General features: G+C 32.4%; 2 protein-coding genes across 4 annotated transcripts; both read right to left on the bottom strand.

Annotated features, from left to right (window-relative positions):
* Window positions 1-268: 268 nt before the first annotated feature.
* LOC109795257 (phytosulfokines 3) lies at window positions 269-953 on the bottom strand. Its single transcript, XM_020354704.3, has 2 exons — window positions 749-953; window positions 269-622 (listed from the first exon to the last, which is right to left on the bottom strand). The coding sequence occupies exons 1-2, from the start codon at window positions 878-880 to the stop codon at window positions 497-499; spliced, it is 258 nt and encodes an 85-aa protein (XP_020210293.1). The 5' UTR covers window positions 881-953; the 3' UTR covers window positions 269-496.
* A 5,392-nt stretch (window positions 954-6,345) lies between these two features.
* Window positions 6,346-23,252, bottom strand: LOC109792657 (pre-mRNA-processing protein 40A). Of its 3 annotated transcripts, XM_083060180.1 has the most exons (30): window positions 23,094-23,242; window positions 22,727-22,782; window positions 22,606-22,643; window positions 22,460-22,528; window positions 22,037-22,375; window positions 21,776-21,946; window positions 21,606-21,682; window positions 20,372-20,441; window positions 16,081-16,133; window positions 15,937-15,994; window positions 15,466-15,833; window positions 15,302-15,374; window positions 15,121-15,216; window positions 14,971-15,039; window positions 14,776-14,853; window positions 14,267-14,353; window positions 14,139-14,173; window positions 13,911-14,016; window positions 13,335-13,415; window positions 13,154-13,246; window positions 12,992-13,045; window positions 12,774-12,890; window positions 12,502-12,600; window positions 11,861-11,908; window positions 11,692-11,784; window positions 10,645-10,752; window positions 10,481-10,545; window positions 7,636-7,738; window positions 6,759-7,043; window positions 6,346-6,633 (listed from the first exon to the last, which is right to left on the bottom strand). In XM_083060180.1, the coding sequence occupies exons 4-30, from the start codon at window positions 22,469-22,471 to the stop codon at window positions 6,511-6,513; spliced, it is 2,961 nt and encodes a 986-aa protein (XP_082916306.1). In that variant the 5' UTR covers window positions 22,472-22,528; window positions 22,606-22,643; window positions 22,727-22,782; window positions 23,094-23,242; the 3' UTR covers window positions 6,346-6,510. The 3 variants fall into 3 exon arrangements, with proteins under 3 accessions (XP_082916306.1, XP_020207674.1, XP_082916305.1); XM_020352085.3 differs by lacking the exon at window positions 22,606-22,643 and having other exon boundaries at window positions 23,094-23,252; XM_083060179.1 differs by lacking the exon at window positions 22,606-22,643 and having other exon boundaries at window positions 23,090-23,243.
* Window positions 23,253-24,832: the final 1,580 nt, after the last annotated feature.

Genomic DNA, 24,832 nt, shown 5'->3' with positions numbered 1-24,832 from the left:
AAGCTTTTCTCTTTTGTCCATCCCTCCCGCACATGTTATTATTCACCAAAGTGACTTTCGGTCCATTGTGTTGGTTATTTGCCAAACAAGTTGGAGACTTTTCAGCTGATGCTTAGCTTCATCATGCAGATGCAACAAGGTTCCATTATTACTATTTGATATGACCAATCAAATATGCTACTGTGCCCACTACCACCACCCAAATAAATAAATAAACTACTTACTTATGATGTCTAAACTCGGTCTTAAAATTATGGATAAACAAAGATGACTGTAGTATCCAAAATTTATATCTACCAAAATCGGTATATACATATTACATTAGTATACAATATGAAACCAAAAGGAATACATCTTTTAATTTAGAGTATAAAAAACTCCTATAAGCATTTCTTCAAATTTCAAGTGGCAGAAGAAAAGAATTACTCATACATAAATTACAAGGGTAAACGAGCGATGCATAGGCTGAATTCGATGAGAAAGCCAGGCCTTGATCTCATGGTTTGTGCTTCTGTGTGTAGATATAATCTGTGTGAGCCACAAGTGTTCTTCTCATCAAGCATTCTTCTTCGCCAATACCATCACAAGTTTCCTCCACGTCCAACTTCTCCTCTTCCAAAACCTTCAAGCACATAAGAGAACAAGATTACTCATAATTGAACAATACAAGAGAGAAACGCATGTTATGTAACTGCCAGGGTTATGCAAATCATATGATATGAATCAAACAAGTTAAGTATTAACTCACCCCGTGTTGAGTTTTGATTGAAACGGTAGAGGGAGAAGCAGGGTTACTTCTTCCTGCATATGTGAAGGTTAAGAAGAGGAATAAGACTGCGAGGCAAAAGGTGGCTCTAGTGACCTTAGACGACATTTTCATTCTTTGCTTTCTTAAAAAAAACTGCTAACTGCCAATTACTATATATGTAATCACACAAGTAGAATAGGACTCTAGGATCAATTTATATAGATGGTGCAGGGGCAGGAATGGAACTTTACTCTTTGGATTCCCAATAGTAGACTCCCGTCTTTCACATACATGATACATCTATCCCAAACTTTTTAAAAGAGAAATCAAAACATGTATAAAACACGTACCAAAATTTAATGTATATTAGAAAGCTGTTACAAAAGCACTACCTTATTGTGGTGGGGACTTTTTCCATTATAGCATGCATTTACTTATTATTTTATATATCTACAAAATTTTAGTATGTTATTTCAAAAAAAAAAAAAGATTGTACACGGGATACACAACACAAGTCTTTTTTTTTTTTTTTTTTCTTTTTTACTATGAAACGTGAATAATGCTTGTGCTACATGATTTATGGATTGGTGTATCTGATGGACTGTTGATTTAGGACTGGACTTCTAAAGAGTGGTGATTAACACATGCTTTGATAGATTGGAATTTTCTGTTTGTTTAAACATCATAATGTTCTAGAAAAAACGACTTTTAATGTGAAATAAAGCATTTGATGGCTCTTGGAATTTAGGTTGATTGGAATTTGTCAAATGATATTTTATTATGGTGAAAATTCTTAAATCAATCATCTATTGATAGATTAAGGTGTAACAGTATTTTACATCTTTTTTACGTAAATTTTGAAATAAACAATTTGTATTTTCTCTAAAAAAAACTTATAGAAGTTGATAGTTGATTCTTACATATCGTGTTATGTTCTAATATAAATTTTTCAATTAATCTTTTGATTTTTTTTTTTTTTGCCAAAACAAGTCATTAAAATTTTTATAAAAAAAATTTACAAGATTAAAAGAATTTTTCGTTAATCATTTGGTATATTTAAAGGATTAATTTGATAACAAATACTTTGAAAAACTAATGTTACATATCCATACCAAACACAAGTATGTCCAAGTCCAAGTGCAGAGATAAGGCATTAATTGTGATTTGCCAAATGGTCCCTCCCTGTAATTGAGATAATGGACTTTTTATATGCGTGTTAGGCGTAGCTTCCTTTGTTATACTTAATCCTTCTTTTTTTTTTTCCTTCCATGATAAAGCTTTAAAATGCTAATGAATGTGACTTCAACTTGATAGTATAGTCCTGACAAAACAATCATGAAGTGCTTTCACATGCGTAAACATGTCTGCAATGCAAAATTGATTACAGTGATTTTTAAAGTTGCCACTGAAATAATATTTGGCTTGTCTAATGGGGAACATTAGCGGCTACATGCAATGAGAGGATAGTAAGGGCACAAATAAACGGTGGACAGTTTTTGCATCGAGCATGCTATTGCTGCCGGTGGAACTGGATGACGTAAACGTGGGAAAAGAAAAAGTTAAGAATGGAAAGCATGTCATTTGGAAATGGAAGAAGAGAGGCCCAACATCATGGCTGAGATATATTCTGACGTCATATTAGAATTGAGAACAAACTACCTTAATGCACCCTAACAAGAGGATTGCAAAAGTCGTAATACTTTGTTCAAATACTAGGTCGGTATTGGATGTTAACATTACCAGCTTCAAAACTTGTACCAACCAAGCCTTTTAAAAAAGTGAACCATTTAACAAAGAGATCTATGATTGGATATTTTAAACAGATTTTCTCGTAGATTAAGCATTTAAGGTGGTCTAGAATGTCAGAACTCACAAGTCACAATCTAGTGGCGTCCAAGGCTAAAACTCAGAAAATTGTGCAATAGCCTAAAATTTATTATCTAGTGGTGCCAATGCGTGCCGATAAAATAACTTCATTTGAAGGCTAGAAGGTGTACTTGAATAGGGGGGACCAGATTACTCGATGCCTTTCTCTTTTGTGCTGCTTAAGTCTTCCACATTAATGAGCTGATTTCGCTTGTCAACACACAAGTAGGGATGGCAAATATACCCGTACCCTCGGGTAATATCCGAACCCGTCCCGACTTTGACGGGGAATACCCGGTTTGACCGGGTACGGGTACGGGTACGGGTAAAACCCGATATATTAAATCGGGTACGGGTACGGGTACGGGTATGTACTTACCCGCCCCGTACCCGTACCCGTACCCGTCCCCGTTTCCATTTTTAATTTAATACTCACTTTTAATTTAATTATATTAAAAAAAAATTAATATTTTTATGTGTGATTATTTATTATAATATGAGATAGAAAAATAACTTAATTATAATTATAATATAATAAAAAAATAATTTAAAAATATTATTTTTTTTACAAAAAATAAAAAATAAAAAAATTGACGGGTACGGGTACGGATACGGGTATACCCGATACCCGACGGGGACGGGAATGGGGATGAAAACCACATACCCGGCGGGTACGAGGACGGGGATGGGGATGAATTTGACTCGCGGGGACGGAGACGGGTATCATAAAACCCGTACCCGCCCCGCCCCGTTGCCATCCCTACACACAAGTAAAGCATATATGCCACTTTTGACTCGGTGCATGTGACCTTGTAGTGATTAATGTCATGTACTTAACCTCGAATTTATGAAGAGAAACGGATCACATTCAAACACGTTGTCATTGTTTCAGGTCTCTTCTATTTGGGTGAAGCACACCAGTTTTGCGTCTACAGCACCAAATTAGTAAGGATTCGTCTAGTTGTCATAAAGATATCATATCTAGGTTGGGGGAAAATGGAACGACAAATCTATTTATATATAAAAACTGAACTAACTCTACTATGTTCACATACTATTATAAAATTAATTTTATATATTATTATATTAGCATATTTGTTGATGTGACAAATTCTCTAAACTTATATTTTCTATCATATTTTTTCATTATTTTTTATATATTATATCACTCCACATTCTATTTAATATAATTCTCATTTTTCTATTATTTAATTTTTATTTAATCATCATTATCATCAAAATTTTTAAACTTTTATCTTTTATCATATTTTTCCTTTATTTTCTATATATTATATCTTTTTTGCATTTTATTTAATCTAACTCTCAGTTTTTTATTATCTAATTTTTATTTTATTATAAGGTATTACTGCTTTCTACCTTCTTCTTTTTTGTCTCCTCTCATTTCTTTACCGTCAAATTTTTATTTCATCATGGTGTTACTTTTTTTCTCTTCCTTTTTTCTTCTCCTCTATCTTTTATATTACATATTTATGTTTTATCTAATTTATATTATCTAATTTAAAAATACGTGTAATATGTAATTATATATAAATTAATGATTTTATTATTTAAAAAATTAAATTTTGTTAATTTTCAATTACAAACAAATTAATTTTAATTATAAATAAAAATAAAGCAATATTAATTGATATTGATTGTAGATTAATATATTTCATCATTAAGTTATTATTTAAGAAATTGAATTCGATTAAATTCTCCATTTCAAAAAAGTAATAAATATTATAGTAATTAATATTCATATTAATATTAATTGTAAATCATTATTAAAAAAAAATTATTTTGCCAAAACCTAATAATTATTATTAATTGGAACTTATGCTCATTAATAAGAAAAAAAAAATTTATTAATATTAATTTTAAACAATAAAAAAAATTGGCAAACCTCTCAACAATTAGATTGTAAAAGAGTTACATATTTGAAAATATTGAATATATGTATATTCTTTATTATCAATTTATTAATTTGATAAAATATTGAAATCAATTTTATAATTTAGTTATAAAAATATTTATCTGGATATATTATCTTTAATTGTGAACTTTTTAAAAAATTATTTACTTGAATCTTATATTTTTGAATTTGAATCTAACAAAAAAAAATAAATGATGAAATATTATATAAATATAAATATAAAAAATATTTATAATAATATTTTCTCTTTACAAACCCTATTATAAACAATAATAAATTTATTGTTGTAAAAAATCAATAACAAATTTATATTACATAATTAAAAAAATTATATATAAAATTTATATATTAACTAACAAAATAATATTTTTTAATTTAAATAATTTTACTTTTATTCGCGCGCGGATCTATGTCTAGTTTATTTAATAAGGAATTCAAGAGAAGACATAACAAATCCCAGAAAATGCCTCAAGGGAATAAGTTCTTACATCCAAAGTTATTGAAAAAAGGGCAAAGATGAAAAAGAAAAAACAGAGGATGGAAAGGTAGGAAAAAAGGAATCACAAAAGGCACATAAAGGAATACAAGCTGCAATTATTTGGCCCTACCAAGCTGAAAATGCATCAAAAATCTTCATTATTCTCTACCATTTTTTTAAAATAATAACTTCATAGTTCTTCGTCTTTATCATTAAAAACTGGTGGGCTATATATGCTATTTGTGGAAGAACTTTTCGGTACTGACCAAGAAAAAGGCACTTTGAACCATAATCTGATACTGGACTTAAATGTAAATCGCATTATCGCACTACCTATAATCTATATTTGAGTGCCATATTAGTGATAGTAAATGCCTTTACCACAAACTTTATATCGAAAAGTTACTTCAGTCAAAATTGTGGTAGGGAAAAACAAATTTAAACGGTTGTCTAATGTCAAGTTGTCAACTCCACTAACTAGATAAAACAACTTTAAGTCAAATAAGTGGTGCTTGTTACCTGAGTGAGAATGATTTCTGGGTTATGACCATTTCGAATCACTTCTGAATTTCCCCTAGCATGCTGTGTTAAGCAATTCCCTACTGTGTAGTTCCGATCTCGGACCAGAATGCAGTTAAACCGAAAATGATAACAGTTTAAAAGTAGAATCAGCTGCAAACCATTAGCACAAAACCTCGAAGTAATCTTGGATCTTCTTTTTCCAATTTCTGTGACCGTAGCTCCTTATAATTATGACTGACTTTTGGACGCCCGTGTTGTGGTTATAAATCAGGCTCGGCCTAGGAAAGAGAAACAACAATGATTGTAGAAATCAACTTGATAATATAGCTGGTTACAGGAAATCAGTGACATAACACCATTGGAAGCAACCAAATCTGATTCAGTCCAGTCTGCACTAAAAACTTTGGTCTAAGATTCAATGTTAAACTATAATGATGATAAATATGAGCCAAAATGAAATTCGTTAAGCAGCATCAAGTGCCAACAACCCTCCCAATTGAAGCTAACATAGTAGGGCTTATTTACCCATCATGCCCATGAGAAAACATTCGGCCCATTTTAGTTAACACAGCGATACTAGTGAAGATAGCATAATACTCATAGGCATTAATCTTGTACATACACAAGTTATATTTTAATATTGTATCTATCTATTTCCTGATTAGCATTAAATAAGCATCAAATATTTAATATCTATCAAAAGAGATGTAGATACAAGATTTGAACATGATCTTGTGAAAACTTGACATGAGAAAATTCATTATCAATCAAAGCAAGTTGCAAAAACTGGGCTCCACATGTGTGAACTTAACCTTTCATTCTAGTAGCAAATTCCTCAGTGCAAAACATTAGAATACAAGGAAGTTCTCTTAAAATTGATATTTTAATAATTTTGTTTTTGAAAAATAATACATATTGAGCTAAACAAAAGGTAATCATAGGAATTCGGATAGATTAACATGGCTACCATCTATCCACATCATCACCAAATTCCCCATCTTCAAGATCTCCATGATCACCCTCTCTGCGGTGGCCTCTCTTATGTCTTTTGTGCCGTCCTTCATCTGATTCATGACTGGATGAATGCTGCTCCATTTATCCCAAGAAAAAAAAAAAAAAAATACAACCAAAATACCAGAAGATAATTAGAGAACAATATATGATAGCAATCATGAACATTTGTAAGACAGCCAAGTCATAAATCTACATACACGTCTTGACTTCTTGCGGTCAGTACCATGACCATGAGATTTCTTAGTCTTTTCCTTATCCATTTCTTGCTCGGGACTTTGACGCTGCTTCCTTTGTTTTCTATTATCATCTTCAGACCTTTTGTTATCTTTGGAGGATTGGATTTCAGTTAACTCCATACTGTCACTGTCTGCTTTATCCTTCTTATGCGCCTCATCTTTCCCTCTTTCACGCCCTCCCTCTTTTTCCCTTCTTTGCTTCACTTTCCTTCTTTCTCTTTCCTCCCTGTCTTTTTCCTTCTTTGCCTGCAGAAAACATATTATTAGGTAACCAGTGACTCTCCTTTTTTTCAAACAGACTATATTAACAGAGAAGGTCAAATCAGTTTAAGATATTATTATCCAGGTTTTGAAACTACTACATGCCTAACAATAAAAAAGATTCATAATGAAGAAATTAAAATACTACTGCAGAGGATTTGGAAATTTTGTATATATTCAAAATATGCACTTTGTATTTACTAGGAAAATTCACTTATTATTTCTTAGAGATTGAAGAGAAATTTATTAACAAGAATAGTACTTCACCTACACCTTGAAAGAAAAAAGATAAACAGCAAAAATTGAGCACAATATGCTTTCATCTGTGATGACACTTCGTGAAGCAAGATTTCAAGATAAAAGTAGAACAAATCCACGAATCGGTACTATAGCATACAACAATCATGAGTGACAATTATGAAAACTGATATTCCTAGTCATTGGAACTAGGCAGCAATCAACGAGCTAACTGATTATCCACAGCAATTTCGCACTTCATATATAGTTTGTTATTCATAAGAGAAAATAAATGACAAGCATAAATCTCAAATACAAATACAATGAGCAGAATTTATACTCTTTCTTCTTTCCGTTTCCGGTCACTCTCTTTTGCCTCTTCTTTTAGTTGTGCACTGTACTCCTCAAATATTTCCTTGCAAAGGCTCTCATCTCCAATAGACCTAAAAAAACATGCACACCCGACAAAAATAGAAACAGGAACTTGAAGGTTACTATGTTATGAAATAGTTTCAAGATATGTAGGCTAATTCACAGCAGCAAATCGCAGAGGGCATGCAAAGCAGACAACCCAAAATATGTTGATATACCAGATACAATACTAATTAATTCATAATAATGCTCAAATCTTAGAAAGCACATATGATTTAAGACATTCATCATTAGTATTCAAAATAAATAATTTTAACAGTTTACCTAAAGTTCCAAATAAAATATATATATATATATATATATATATATATATATATATATATATATATATATTCATATTAGTCAAAAGTGCCCATTTCGCCATGCCTCACATTAATAGGTTCACAAGTACCTATTCCTAAACTTGCCTCTCTACTACATTCATCATCATCTACTTATCTTTGTTGTTTGCTTGTTATCCCTCACCAGTTCCAACTTGGCATATGTCTCTAGTCCCTACCATCGACCACCACACTTATCTCCCAGTCCAACATCATTCGATAACACTGCACTGTCGTGTTTGCTGGTGAGCTCATTTGACTACATTATCATACCTAGTATCCAAACTCAAGTTACTTCCTTCACACCCATTTGCATTTAACGGGACATTTGAAGAATTAATGCAATGAAATATTTAGCAAAATCAGCTTCCTTATTTGTAATTTTTTTTTTTTTTTTTACTTTTTCCTATTCCCTATATTATTGATTGTAATTTCAAATTTCATGTATATACCTTTGTACAACCTTAAGACTATAAATAAGAATAGCCTTTTGATTTTGCCAACACGTTGTGATTAATATTCAATTACTTCATTCATTTCTTAAAAGCCCACAATTTCAACACCATGGAATAGAAATTCCCAATTTTGTTGGTAGAAGAAATAGCACGGAATAATCATTCATGGACTTCTTCTATAGAACTATAAATCAACACTCCTTCCAAAAAGTGGAAATTGCGATTTCAAGCTCCACTAAATGAGATTTAATTTTTATTTCCTAATATATTCTCATTTATTTTAGAGCATATTCTTTTCTTTTTTTTTCAACTCAATCTACGTTTCATTTCTTGCAATCAATTTTAAATAATCTAAGTCATTCCTATATTTTTGGGATCAATATACTTTTCATTTCTTTTTATCAATCTACTTCTCATTTCTTGCAATCTATTTTAAATAAATCCTATAATCTAATTTTGTTTTTTACAATTACATATTATTAATTAATTAATGTAAATAAAAAAAATTAAAATAGTGGTCATCCAACTATCCACTATCCCATTTTTGGGGTCAGCTTCCCTGCACCACAATCCGAGATTGACATTGACTACTATACCATACAACAGTTTCACTTGACTTTTTGTCAAGCTGCCAAACTGTGAACTAAGCATGATCATTCCATTCATTCTTATTTTGCAGAATACTCATTTTCTACACCAAATATGGCATAATTCTATGAAACTTAAGTTGATAAAAGCCTAAATCCCCTGCATCCACTCATCAAATAAATTATCCAGCTTAAGGGATTTTTTTATTTCCAGAATAAAAAAATTTGTTGGAAAGCAAATATCATAGCTTTTATAACCAGACCAGATCAGCTGGTTGAAGTGGATCCACAAACTAGTTCACCAACCAGCCCAACATTTGAGCAAAACTGGTCAAGAACTAAGCAAATAGGTACAAAGTCACAGTTTGACTAGTTGAACTGGTTCGATTCAACTAACAAGTCGAAGAGAAAAAAACCTCCTCTCTCAACTAGACACATGTAACTACAACACTAGCTACATTGTGTGTGCGCATTGTGTAAACATTATATAATTTAATACCAATTACCAAGGAAGCCTGGTTTCTATTGAATTTGTAACTTGCATTGTAAGGTTGGCTATGAAGCCTAGATGCTTAGTACGACACGGGTACGATATGACACGGATATGTAGATATGATAAGTTTTTCAAAATTTAGGATACCATACATTTTGGATATGTTAATAAAATTTTATAGAAAAATTTATATACATGTAGAATATTGGTAAAGAAAGAGACATTAATTAATTCTTTCTCATTAATTCATAACTACGATGATTACAATTTACAAAAAATATATTTGTGATCATAACAACAGAAAATACAGTTTTTGCCCATATCAAGTTAACTATATTAATAAAAATATCTTTGGTAGAACTTAAAACCAGTTTTTATCATATACAATGGCTTATGACTCAAAAGCATCATCACTAAATTACTATCTAGTGCTCTTATTGTATCACCCTCTTAGCCTATCCCCCATTACCATCATCTAGGGAAAAAAAAATTTCGATGTTTGGTTTATTAAGAAGACAGCTCTGTCAATTCAAGCAATTTTACCATCATCAAGTGGATGATGTATATCTCTACCAATGTCCCACAACCTAGTCTCTCCTTTTTTATATCCTTCACCTTTCATAGACAAAAGTTGAAGCTTGAAATGCACATAAACCAAATCTTTTACCCTTTTGGTGATATTTATAGTGTGTAAGATATAATTATTTTACATATGTTATGTGTTTGATGCAATTTGATAATATTAGAAATCATTGCATATTTATATGAATATACATGTATATATAAAGCTCTGGATCAAACCCTAAACCATCAACAATTCAATGACACTACTCTAGTTTCGGAAACATTAGAAAAAATACAAATTTTGTTAATATTTAAATTGATCATTGATCCAGACCTGAACTCTTGGCTATCTTCAACAAGTGGTCTACAGTCCTCCCACTTTGAAGACACAGTAATGTCCTGTGGTGAAGTAGATAAAAGACAAGCATAAACAATATTTCTTATTTCCAATCATCATAATATAACAGAACTCAGTAGTCGATGACCACAATACTGCACCTTGGTAGTATATAACAAATGAAAGAAATCATCTGCAAGACGTTTACGCTTCTTAGCTTCCTTCTCCTCTTTCTCCTTCACCCGTTCAAGTAGCTCGTCAAACACTAGCTGCAGGATAGCAAAGCATCAGACCAAGCATGCATGTATATTATAATCCAAACCGAGAATTATTAGAATCAAACTCATAAAAGCTAAACTGTTTTAAGAGGTCATACCTTTTACAGTCACTCTACTAATGAAACAAATATTGAGGACAGTAACTTACTCTTAAAACAAATTCATAAAAGTCAACCATGGATTTGACAGAACAAAAAGAGTAACTCAAGACTGTCCCCAATTATCATAATAACCAGTTTTTCCCAAGTTTTTTATATTAAGAGTGAAAATACTGTCTGTGGGTGATGCATGTTCGTCATATCGGTGTTTTACATTGGTTTGGTTGTTGAAGGCATAACAAGAAATCATGAAAATCCTCACCTTTAACGATACAGTATCACTGTATCATGGGGATATATAGGGGTTTTCACTTTCAAGCCTCATAGGTTCGTGCTCGCAACTACCGTGAATCAGATAATCTCTAACACTAAAGCAGCTACAATAGTCACAACATGAAAACATGATGTAAACAGAAAATGGCAGTGATAGCAGTGCTATAGCACACAATTCACAACCCTACTTTCAAGAATTCCAAAACTCATTTTTAGTGTAGGGAGCTAGCGTCCCATTTCTTTAATAGTAAAACTCAGTCCCTATCTGCATCTATCTATCCATATAAAATTGAATGATCAAGATTACCTCCTCTCACCTAATATACTCCCTACATGTGTACACACACACACAGAGAATGCCTAAATAAAAGCATGTAAAGAAGAAGATATAAACTAAAGTATAACGGGCAAAACTAGAACAAATGAAAAGTTTTAGGCACCATTCATTGTAATAAAAAAAACTTGTAAATAGTATGAGATTTGAGACATGTAAAGAAATTTAATACTGGAATGCATAAAACAGAAGATAAAAATATATATATTCCACCAATTTACCTACCTTTAAGTTGAAATCAGATATTGGTGGAGAACTAATGTCTTTTGATAAAGCTAATTTGAAGTCTTCAACAGTCCAGGTTGACAATAATGTGATCTGAGAAGCAAGATAACATCACATCAATCAGAAAATATTTGTTAAGCAGAAACCACAAATGACTAATTCATCATACCTTAGCCAATTTCACTGCATCTTTTATTCGACTTTTTTCTTCATGATACTGGAATATACAAATACAAAATAAGATTGGCATTTTATAAGAATCACTTTTTATCAATGATAATTTTTTTTTCAGGGAGCATGATGAAAGTACAAGTCCTTGACCCTTTCTAGTCAAGGAACAACCTGTTTTCAGAATAGATAGATGTGTATCGAAGCCTCATTTGAACACAAATTGGTTTTTTACAGCTGTGGGATAACTTAAAATCTTTATGAATGTACATGAAAGTACATCCATATCTTGCAGGATGCATGAAAGTACAAGTCCCCCAGCTCTCAAGTCAAGGAACAACATATTCAATACAGCAAGATATGTATAATGAAATTTTTTATGGCTGAGGGATATCTTTAATCCACATAGATTGATGTAAATCTTTATGGATGTACAAGCTTCTAGCTAAAGATGTTCAGCCTCATGATTTAATGGGAGAGAAATTAAAAGAACCATCAAATAGTATTTTTTATGCCTTAACAATAAATAGATATCTAAATGTGGGAGATATCCTAAAGGACCAAAAACATAGAAATCTTGCCCATGAAAAAACTACTAGACAAAGTTCAAGACCAACCAAAAAGACAATTTAGCATACTCACTTGTTTCTCTAGCTCTTCAGCAACATCTTCAAACAAGTCTTTTGGTGTTGAACCTGAGGTGTTTGATGCAACTGCTATATAAGCATGTAAATCTTTCACCTACAAGACCGCTCAAAACTATATCAACACCATCATCATAATAAAAATTTGAGCCTAGACAACAAATCAGAAACAAGGTAACAACATTATGTAAGTTAGCAGAAAGTTTAAACTTTGCATTTTAGAACACAACAAAAAATAAAAGCTGAATAACCATAAAATGGATAGTTAACCTTTGTATAATAATCACGCCAGTGAGTTTTTGCTGTAAGAATGCCTGAAGCAATATGTTCTTCCATTAATTTGCGGAATTCATCGCGGTTTTTACGTTCTGTCTTTCTCAATTCTTCCTATTTTGATTAAGAACAGATATGATGAGATTATGCAATAAAATAGAGAAAGCAGGGGGTAGATACCTATAGGTCCCTAAAGAAGATGAACATAATAGCACCTTTTGAATCTTCTTCTGCTCTTCCTCTTCCTTTTCTAAATCACGTAAATAATCCTGAAAGGTAAAATGTAAATTATATTGGCAGGAAAATTCAATATTAAAGATGTCAAATTAGATTGGCAGAAAATTTCATTTGAGAATAAGCTAAATACAGATAATTACTTGGAATATTTCCAAGCGGTCAATTTTTTCAAGACGAGAACATCTCTCATCAGCCTCCAAGCGATCTTGAACTTTTCGCCACTGTGTACTGGCCTGTGGAGAAAGTGACAGATGTGTGAATATTATTACAAACATCACAGAAAATCTTTAGAAATTTAATGACCAAATACAACTATTTTACCTTTATAAAATCACAAGATTCCAAAAACTTTTTGTATTCCATTATATTTCGCTTTCGTTCCTCCTGTACCCTTGCTCTTTCCTGATTAAAAAAAAAAAAAAGATATTTACTCAAAGCATTTCAAATGACTAGTAAGTTAAAATGCATTCATCACAGACCAAAAAACAAAACATCACAGTCCCATCTCCAGCAAGAAAGGAAGCTTCAATCTTATCTAAACTCTCAATTCCTTTATTATCCAATTCATAAAGACTTCACCTTCCATAGTATAATTTAGCTAAAGCTGACTCAAAGCAAATTATCATTGAAAAAAAAAAAAGTTTGGATTCACAATAACCAACTTTTGATCACTCCAAAAAAAAAAAAAAAAAACCTAAATAACGAAAATGGAAAATAGAAAAACAATTATTTGTGCAGTATAGATTCTACAGACTAACACATTATATATCATCATCGGACAAAGTAAGCATGTGTAAGCTAACACCAACAAATATGGGCATGTATAGGAAACATTCAAATCATGCCAAATGCACACAGGTCCTATAAATGGTTGAAGTATGAGATAGTAGAATGCACCTTGTTCAGAAGTTCCTCCAAGAAGCTTTCAAACATATCCCTGCGATCTCTGTCACGTTCAACAGCCTTGAAACGTTCATCATTTTCAAATATAGATGCTGCTTTACTGAGTGATGTCCAAAAAAATTAACAAAGAATAATTACCTTTGAGTATATCAACTGCATGCAATGTCACAGAAAATTTCATAAAACAAATCAAGATGAATAGCATGAAATAAAAAAAGAAACCTCCATCTAGTGGATGAAGTCAAGTCTGTGGATTCCTGGAACATAATTTAATATATTAGCAAAAAAAAGGTATAAAGGAAACAATATATCACACAGCTATAAAGAAACATGGAAGCACGTAAACATACTTCTAACATTTTTTTAAAATCCTCCCGTGCTTTTTTCTGTTTCGTACGCTTTTCTTCCGCTTCCTGTTTTTTCCTTTGATTTAAGTACTGAAAAGAAAAAAGAGTAACAATGTTATTATTTTATCAACAAAAGTAATCCAGCCATCTTATAAACAGTACTGATTAGGGATATTGGTAAGAATAGAATCTGCCCATCCCATGCAATTAAAAGAGACGTAGAGATCAACCTTGTAGGGATGTGTGACATGAACGAGATTGTCCCCAGTAACCTATTCTCTCTTAATAACAATCATGCATAAATATATTCTTATTATATAGATGAATTAAAATAGTAATTTGATATAAATTTTCCTCTTAAAAAACTTCTGGGAGAATGAGAAGTGTTAGATTGGTCAGAAGAAATAATGGGGATTGTGGACATAAAAGAAAAACCATTCTAGATCAAAATACTCAGACTTGAGCCTAAATAAAAGCAATAAGAGCCCTCTCCAAAGTTATATAATAAGTACCTCATTGAAAGCTTGCTTCCTTTCACCAAGTGTTTTTAAGGCACCATACCTTTTATCATTAATTATTACACGCATGGCCTGAAGCATAGAATGTCCATGTCAAGCAAATCATATAAAAAAGAGAAACACTTAATAAATTGAAATTTTATATATAGGTAAATGACATTAAAATATATATCAATGAAATTACTCTACCCGATCCCAAGTCCAGTCAGATCCAACATTTACAGACTCCAAGAGCGCTTTAAATGCATCTTTAGCCTCCTATTAAGGAAATATGATTAACATTAATGCCCAGGAACATAACAGAGATAGCAATAAAATATTGATATTTTTTTATCATACCATCTTATTTGCATAAACTAGGGATTCTGGCTCAACTGCCTTTGTTTCTGCAGCCACATCATTACTTTTCTCCCCAATTGTATCATTTTTACCATCCTACAAAATTTAAGACTAATCAGCCTGATTAGCACCAGAAACATAACTCATCCAACACAATAAAACAACAATGAGAGAAGCCTACTTCTTTGTCTTCTGCAGGAACTCCATCTGCAGAACCTAGAGTATCTTGAGAAGAATCGTTGTTAGCATCATTCCTACAATATTTACCATACACAATAAAAATTGCATGCCACTAGACAGAAATGAAATAAAGACTAAACAAGAAAGTAGTAAAATAGGCAATACATTGGTGTTCTAGCAGTGTTAATATCAGTAACAACAGCTTTATCACTTCCCACACTAGTATCTGATGGTGTGACAGTATTTACAGGAGCCTCAAGTTCATCCACTTTTGTTCCAGCTATAGGGGTTGCAGATGGAGAAGTAGATGGTCCAGAAGGCATCGCAGACTGTAGATTACTTATACACGTAGTAACAACTGGAGCAACTGAGACAGGACTTGATGGTTCTCCTTGACTGGTTAAAGATGAATTATCTGCATTGGGTGTTGCTTCAGTCACAGAAGGTGTCGGAGAGGGTTGAGTATGAGAATTCAGTAATGCTTCAGGACGTGTTCCACTGACAATTGCTTTTTCAACTTGCTCACGGGCCAACTTGAAGGAAATAATAATTTGCAGAAAAAAAATGAGTTCAAAAATAAATGAGAAAAATAACTAGAAGAGTATTTGAAACAGCATTGTTTTCAATGGTGGAAACCTTCAGTTCCTCAGGAATTGACCACTTAGATTCCTTTGTGACCTTGTTGTAGTAATACCTATGGAATATTCATTAAATAAAATAATTAGAAATGAACATTAAAAATGTAAGGAAGAAAAGGACATTAATGAAACCAAGACTCACTTTCTTCCATCAGGACTAGTATACTCCTTCCAGTTTGTTGATGCATCTACCCTCTAACAAAATAAGAAGAATGCAATGAATAAATCATTTATCAAAGAGATTTCTTTTCAAAAGAAGAATGATTATTATCTCATAATAGAAAATTAGAAATTCAAAACTCATAAAGCAAGAATGTGAATAAAAGAACAATAGTTCCAGGAAATAAACGGGCAAGGTAAAGGATAAAGTTCTAACTAGCCAACTGGCCCAACTCACATCAAGCACTATGACAACTAACCTATTACTCTCCTTAAATTTTTCAAATTTCTAAGAAGCAAAAAGTCAAGTGATATTTTATGGAATTTGTAATTCCTATTACCCAGTCACTTATGCTTCTATGTTATGGAGTTCAGCAAATAAAAACCAATTAAATATTTCCAAAAACAGGTCATCTGAAGATACAGAAATTTTGAAGTCATGTATTTGCTTAGATAGTAATAGTAGCCTGTAAAGACAAATCCTGTGACAAATGTCTCTACATAGTAGAAACTTTTAAATATTTAGTAGTAATGTTGATCGAAGTCAGCTTCCACAATGTTTATTTTTAATTGTCTTATTTTCACAATATTAACAGAAAATCCAGTGAAACAAATCATTTCACAGGCAATTTTGTCAAACTCATCTTGCTAATTACGTTCCTCCCAGTAGAGCATATTTGGTATAGACAGGAGCAATACAGGAGCCGTAGGTAGTGCACATGATTATCTGAATCTTCATTATGCAACTACACCTTACATTTGTTCCAATAGTCCATTAAATAAATACACCTGTATATTTCTTTTACAAATATCATTTACAGTAACCTTTCTGAGATCCTAAAATCAGACACTTCTGTTTTCAATTTCCTACTTGCACAATATTAACAGAAAAATCCAAGTGATCCAAACCATTTCACCAGCAATGTTGTCAAAGTCCATCTTGCTAATCACAATCCTCCCAACAGAGCATATTGTGTATAGACGGGAGTACTAAAGGAGTCATAGGAAGTGCACAAGATGATCTGAATCTTCATTATGTAACTACACCTTACATTCATACCAAAAGTTGATAATAAATGCACCTGATACCTGTAAATTTCTTTTACAAATATTATTTACAGTAATCTATCTAAGAACCTAAAAACAGACACCAGTAAACAGTACATAGAAGAAATAGAAGGCAACCTAACATTGCTGTCACGGCAGAAACCCAAGCTCAATATGGTGTGAGCCAAATTAATAAACAATGAAAAAAATCAACACCCATATTCTAACATTACGGATATTCCACACAAAAATTGGAAGCATTCTATTGGAATTTGGAAAAAAAATAATTGCCTCAGACATTCATTTCAACTATTGTAAGAAACACAATATTTGAAACTGGTAATACAATACAAGTACAAAAATTGTGCAAAGATTTAGAAGCATATGATGCACATTTTATCAAGTGGCAACTAGCTATGCATTCATTGATAAATTGTGACAAAATTCATGAAAAAGGAATTAATGATCAGGACAATAATACGATGATAGAATTTACTAACATTCAAGCAATATAGTAGGTAGAGCAACCAGCAAAGACCCACAGCATATCCTACCTCTCAATAGAGTAGCACGGCATGTACCTGTAAGCACCTTAAAGCTATGGGAGTCACACATGTAGATTTGAGTAAGGTAAAATTAAAAGATATGAAGTCCTAAAGGCATTAAAGAAAACAACTACGAAGTGTTTGGAGTGATACTAACAAAAGGCAACCATCATATGCTCAAAATCTTTACTAAACGAAATTAGCTCAAAATGAATATAGTGGAATGCCTATCTTACTTATAGAGAACCTTGAAAACATTGAATTAGCTTAGTAAAGAGAAATATCTCATTCAAAATCACCTTAGCCTTGTATTCATTGTCGTTAAAATCTCAGATTGGATCACAAGATTTCTCGATCCTATGATTTCTAGAGCTGCTTGCGATTGATGGGAACAACGGGATTGTACAAGTTTGATTATAGAATCATGGATACACATGATCCTATCTTGCAACTGAAGGGGGAAAAAATAAGATTTTGAACAGGACAAAAACTGAATATGATAAAAGAAAAAAAATAGAGACCCACCCAAACCCACTTGGAAAATACCCTACAGCCCTAATCTCATGTTCATCTTGACTTGCCTTTTCTCCTCTTCTATTCTCTGCGACTGATTCTCCCAGCTCAGTCCAGTTTCCCCTCTCTTTCCTTCTTTGTTCTAGTTCTGGTTTCAGGTACTGGTTCTGCTAGTGCTGCTCTGTTCAAAGCTGACTGCCTCTGGGTTTTTTTTCCTGCTGTTTCAGTGCTTTGGTTTGCTGTGTTGACCTGCTCTGTTGTGCTTGAGAACTATATTTTGTTCTTCTGAGTTGTGTTGGTTTTTTGTATTTATCTAGAGTTGGTCTGTCTGGTTTTGTGTATTTTGAGTTTTATGTGTTGGGTTAACAAAGAACTTGTGCCTTTTGCATAGTAGTCAATCCCAGATTGTGGCACGGTGCAATTAGATAACAAGATTGTGGATAACAGGATAACTTCAAATCTAATATTTTTCATTTATATAAGATAATTAATATTTAACATTATACACACACACATATGTAAATGCTTAATAACAGCAAGAGTCGAGTAATATAAAGCCAAAAAAAATACATGAAAGAAAGAAAATAAAACAAAGCATAGATCCCTCTTTCACAAGAACAGAACACACCCCAAATGATGTGAACAATGGGATACCGGAGAACAGTGTTTCAGAGTTTCACATGCACGTTGGTCAGAAACTTTACCAGAGGGTCATTGGTTGGCTGGAAACCCACTGGAGTGCCATGGGTTGGCTGGAAACTCCATTGGAGTACCATGGGTTGGCCAGAAACACGGTTGGGAACTCTGGGTTTGCATTGTAGAGGGAAGAGAGCAGTGTCATTTACCCTTTCGAAATGTGTGTGCGTGCAAAAAAAAAGGTCAAATAAAAGAGGGGTGAAAAGGGGCGAAACAAAGGGGGTTGTATCTAAGCCAGTAGTGGCCACAAATGGCAGTGATATCGTTGCAATTCACCCTGCTACAGGTGTGATGCTAAACTGCAACACAGCCTGCTCTTTATAGAAGAACTTGCCACTCTGGCACTGGAGCACCGCAATCGAGCTGCTACAGAGAGCAATTAACTATTATGGTCTTTTATATTTGGAAATGTTAAGTTGCGAGTTTTGAGTCTATGACTAATAGTTTGTATTGGACTTTTTATGCATTTTCAGTTTAAGTTTACATAAATTTAGTAGAGATTTTAAGCTTATTTTTGTTATTTATGTTTGTTAAATATAGTTTTACTTTTTGGTAGAATCATTTGATCCATGCCATGTTCCCATGATCTATGCCCCCTCATGATCTTAGGTAGGAATTTGATTTTGACAGTAATGATTTGATTGACATTTTATCACAAATAGAAAAGGATAGAATAAGGTGTCTATCATTACCATTCTCCTTGTTTAATGCAACAATATAATCTATATATTATCCATCAATGCATACAAAGTGAAAAGGAAAACAAAAATTATCTACTGCAGAAATCACATTAAAAGTAAAAATATGTGCACACGTAAGAAAAGGGGGAAGAAACAGCACTTTCTTTTCAGAAGCAAACCTCAACAAATAAACATAACCTCTCTAAGTAACAAACATAAGCAACCATGAATGAGAAGTCAACAAATTATTTTTAAATGCCCAACGCAACCACAAAAAAAAAAAAAAAAAAAAAAAAAAAAAAAAAAAAAATCCTGGAAGAATAAATTGTTTTTAAGAATGGATACAGTAAATAAACTTGGGCACCATTGACTGTCTTTTTTCATTCTTTCTAATTTATAGAACATGATTTTTATTCTAGATTAGAAAAACTGGAATAGAAAATTCTTCAAGAGCATCACCAAGGAAAACAAACAAAACTGATATCAGACAGTCCAACAGGCAATTATCACAACACTGACCTTACAATAAGACGTAAAAGTCAAGATTGATGGTTGCCTGCCTGAGAGAAAATCTGTTCAGTAATGAGTGAGCTAATGGAGCAGAGTATTTTCACCAGACATGGACAAATAGAAAGCACATAACAATTAATCTTGAACATGTTGACTCAGCTAATATCATAATAGACCAAGAGAGATATACACATCATAACTTTTGGCAGAACCAAATAAATAAAAGATCCAGTGGTATGACTAACAAGTCATTTAACAATACGACAATAATTGCATGACTCACCTCAATAGGTGTCATCAATTCAAAAGGCTTCTCCCAGCTAGATACTTTAGTCTTCTTATTGTAATAAAATCTGCAAAATAAATTGAAAACTTATACCATGACACTTGTAGACAATTACTACAGATGCTTTTTGTGCCAGGCAAATATGGATTACTAGGAGAATATAAATTTAACCCAAATCATCAAATGAACGTCCAAAACATTTAACAATTGATGGTAACATCAAACAAGGGGATCGGCGTATATAATGTATACGTATATATGGTAATTTCTCTTATATAATTGGTTCATTGAATTAACATTTTACTTATATAATCTATCCTTTATTTCCCTCCAACTAAACACTATGAAAAGAATATTTCAAGCATAATTATATGTGCCCAAAAGGAATAGCAACATTAATGTTTAATTAAATAGTTGTGTAATCCACACTTTACTCCGTGTTTACTTTTAACCGTAATTCCACATTGAGTAATATGCTTGTTGTATCCAAGGTACTTGAGATTGACTCTGAGGGTGCTCTGGTCTGACTTTGACAAAGGTACGCTCTGTACGACTGAGAATCAAGTTGTATGGACAGTGGTCTTCCTTTTCAGTGAAGCTGAGTTGCGGCATAGGTAGGTTGGGTACTACTTGCAAAAGCACTTCAACACTCAAATAAGCAGAAATTTGGGCATAGTAACGATTAGAAATAAATGTGCTAGTTAGTGGAATACGTGCCATTTCCTGATTGGATGTCAATCCTCAAGCATTGCAGCAATTAAATTGTCATGATTGCAACACAAAAGCCCACAATTGTTGTCATAACTGCTGCAAGGCTTGAGACTGACATCCGATCAAGAAATGGTATGTGTCCCGCTAACTAATGGATTTATTGTTTATCATATCGACTATCATTATTTTTGCTTAACCTCTGTTGACTCAAGCTTTTGAAGTGTCTCTAAGTACCTAACCCATATTTGCCACATCATACTTGCACCAGGAAGGAACTGTCCGTACAACTCAGATCTTGGTCAACAAAAGCCATGCCTCAGTCAAAATCAAACTAGAGTTCGGTTAGAGTCAATCTTGAGTACCTTGGATACAACAATAGATAGTACCAGTATACAATATTTTCTCTTTCACTTAGCAAACAAAAACAGGGCCTTTTTCGACTTTATAGGGACATCTACATGGATCCATTGAACCAACATAATCTTTATAAATTATTTAAAGAATATGCAATATCACTTACTTTCTTCCAGTAGCAGAGGTATGCTCAATCCAATCTGTGGAGCCATTCTTAGAGAGCTGTGGCTGGACAATGGCACCCTGAAAGAGAATTAAGACTGCATAAAATTCTGCTGATACATAAGAGGCAAAACCCTGAATCCATGTTAAGTCAAAAGCAAGTAAGATTCGTACCGAAGATGTGACAGGTGCAACTGGAGGTTGTCCACCATTGCTCTGAAGAGTTGCACCAGTGGTAATGCTGTGGGATGAAGAACCAGTGAGAGCATGTATTTGAGGAACAGGTTGGAATTGGCCGGTAGAATTAAAATTAGTCTGCACTTGACCATAAGTAGATGGTGCAAACTGCATATATGCAATCCTTTAATCAGCATTCGCATATTAGAGTTTTAGGCTTTTAGCTTATCCACTACAACATACAAGCCAGGACTTTACCGTATACGATGAAGAGAGTGGCATTCCCGGACCACCTAAACCTGGTGTGTACCCATTTGGAGCTTGAGAATCAGGCTGAGGCATCATTGATTCTGATGGAATGTGCATGTTTGGACGAGCAACAGGCAATGGAATTGCCTGTGATGGTGGTGGTAACTGTGGGCTAGGTCTCGGGGGCAACTGTTGAATTGGTTGAGTAAATTGGGGCTGTTGATTTTGTGGAGGCATTCCAACACCCATCATAGGAACACCACCATGGCCGACAGGTTGATGTTGGTAATGTTGAGAAGGCATTGACATGAACTGCTGAGACTGCTGAGTAGGAACAACAGGGCGGAACTGCAGAAACAAATAAGTTCCTTCAGAAAAATGAAATTTGACATAAAGCTAGTACGATCACAGCTAAAAAGAAAGTGGCATTACTTGAACAGGCATAGGTGGAACAAAATTGCGAGGAGGATCCACTGAACCAGCAATAGGAGGCCGAAGAGGCTTTCATAACAAAAAGAAAAGGTTCAATGACTAGACTATATAGCTCGGAAATGGAGAACAAAAATTCGTTTATTTACATCAAGCTCTCGCGAAGCTCATTCAAGACTTACTCGACCTATAACTCAAATGAAAATTAAAGCGGCATTAAAATAAAAGTGGCAGAGGAAAGCCAAAATTTTCTAGTTCTAGATACAGTACCTGTAAACCTGGATATTGCGGATTGTTTGACATCTGAGCAGAAAACCCTCCACAGACTAATCCAATCAAAACAGTGTAGAGCTATCAGTATCTTAGAAACCCCAGAGATAACACCATGAAATAAATTTCACTAGTTTTGGGTGCCCGTATATTGGAATTAAAAACGAACAAAGAAACAGGAACCCTAAACAATGTGCCTAAAACTTGACCCGACAAATAAGTTCTATAGAGCCGAGGTTGAATATTTTTCGACCCCGGTTAAAGAAAATTAGGTTGCAAGAATAAACGAGGGTGCCATAAAGTGAAGGGTCAGAGAATAATTGAGGAAAACATGGTGTAGAAGAAGAAATGAAGCATACATACATACCAATAAATGCGAGGTTGATGGAGCCTGCGATTGAGTGCTGAATGTAACGGTGTGGGAGGGATTTTACAGTGAGCGATATAAGAAGAGGAGACAAGACAAGAGGACTGGGCTGTTACCTTGGTAAGTGTCCCCCTCTTTATATCTTCTTAATTCTCCCAAACCAATTACCTTTCTCTCTTCATTTATATTCTGCCTTTTATTGTTCTTTTTGGGCCTCGTTTCCGAACACATAATTAGGAGTCAAATGGCTCATGGGCCACCCATCCTCTCATAATCTATACCTATCAGTATTATATTTCTCATTTGTTATACTAGATTACTAGTTGTAAAAAGGTTTATGATTGAATAATTATTTTTGGCTTATAATTATATTATTTATTTATTAAAATTAATTAATTAATTAATTATTCTTATTTTTTAAGTAACCACCAATACTATCATTCAATTTATCTCTTTTTTTTATTTATAATTTTTTAAAATTTAAAGATACAAATTGTCTTTTTTCTTATTAATTTTAATAATTAAGCTTGATTATTTTTTATTTTAATTTTAAAAATTAATATTTTTTAAATTAAATTGTATTTATGTTTAAATTAATAAAATATGTCTTTTATTTTCTTTTACTTAAAACTTTTAAATTTACATTTTCCATTTCAAATATTTAGAAATAAATTAAATTAAATTGTTTTACGTTCAAAATTCATTAATTAAAATATTAAATTTCACTTAAAAAAACTCAAAGTTCCCCTTCTGTAAATCCTAACCCCGTGTCTTGTAAAATTCTTGCCTTATAAACTCCTGTCTTTATATCTATAAGTATGATGTTTAATAATATTATTAATAATTTTTATTTTTAAATATATTATCCTATTAACTTATAGTCTTAGATTTGTCATTGAATGTAGGCACAATGAACAATTTTGGAATTTAGTAAGTTGTAAAATCTAATAATATAAACTATAGTTTTCTTTCTTTTAAATGTTGTTATGTAATTATTATTATTATCTTTTGAAAAAGAAAAAAAAAAACAATTACATGTGATTTGTAATATATTTTGCTTTAGTGGTATTTTTTATCCATATCCTTGGATGTTCGTATAATAGGTTGTCATTTATATTATAAAAATAATGAAAGAAATGTGAAATGATAGAAATAAAATGGATTGTATTAAACTAATAGTGGTAGTGATAGAGAAGTGCTGTAACTAAAAAAAATAATACATGAAATATTAATCTTAAAATAGACATTAACACATATACTATTGGAATTTATCATTTGTATAGGTGATATTTTAGTTAAAAAAAATATCATTTATTAGTTTATCCTCCAACTAATATAATTTATTAAATAATAATATTTTAAAAAATATATATCAAATATGAAAAGATAAATTAAAAAAAATAGTTAGCAGTCTAAATCAATCCAAAATCATAAAGTAGAAAATTGAAATTGAGTTGAGTCAAATCAAAATAAATTAAAATAATCAAACTTTAATTTTTATAATTAACTCAACTCATACATTGATATAATCTTATTGAGCTTAACCTATTTTAAGATCTTCGTATATTGTCCCCTAAATTAAGGTTTAAAAATTGGTAAAAAAAATGCACCCTTCATTTAAATTTATATGCAAAAGTAAATAAATAAAATATTGTCTTATACAATCATGTTAAAACATTTACACTCGTTACAAAACATCTTGGTAAAGATATTGCAATGATAAAGAAATCCAATGACAA

Source organism: Cajanus cajan, chromosome 7, assembly GCF_000230855.2.
Source record: "Cajanus cajan strain Asha chromosome 7, NIPB_CcT2T_4, whole genome shotgun sequence".
NCBI classification, from domain to species: domain Eukaryota; kingdom Viridiplantae; phylum Streptophyta; class Magnoliopsida; order Fabales; family Fabaceae; genus Cajanus; species Cajanus cajan.
The sequence above is the reverse complement of the archived record's forward strand: the minus strand, read 5'-3'. Positions and strand labels throughout refer to the sequence as shown.

Excerpts from the sequence above, each read along its gene's own strand:
- LOC109795257 (XM_020354704.3), bottom strand. The coding sequence starts at position 880 with ATGAAAATGTCGTCTAAGGTCACTAGAGCCACCTTTTGCCTCGCAGTC. Across the intron at positions 623-748 it reads CAATCAAAACTCAACACGGG|GTTTTGGAAGAGGAGAAGTT; the intron begins GTGAGTTAATAC and ends ATGTGCTTGAAG.
- LOC109792657 (XM_020352085.3), bottom strand. The coding sequence starts at position 22,759 with ATGTCAAACAATCCGCAATATCCAGGTTTACAG. Across the intron at positions 22,529-22,726 it reads CGCAATATCCAGGTTTACAG|CCTCTTCGGCCTCCTATTGC; the intron begins GTACTGTATCTA and ends TTGTTATGAAAG. Across the intron at positions 15,834-15,936 it reads CAATTCCTGAGGAACTGAAG|TTGGCCCGTGAGCAAGTTGA; the intron begins GTTTCCACCATT and ends ATTTCCTTCAAG.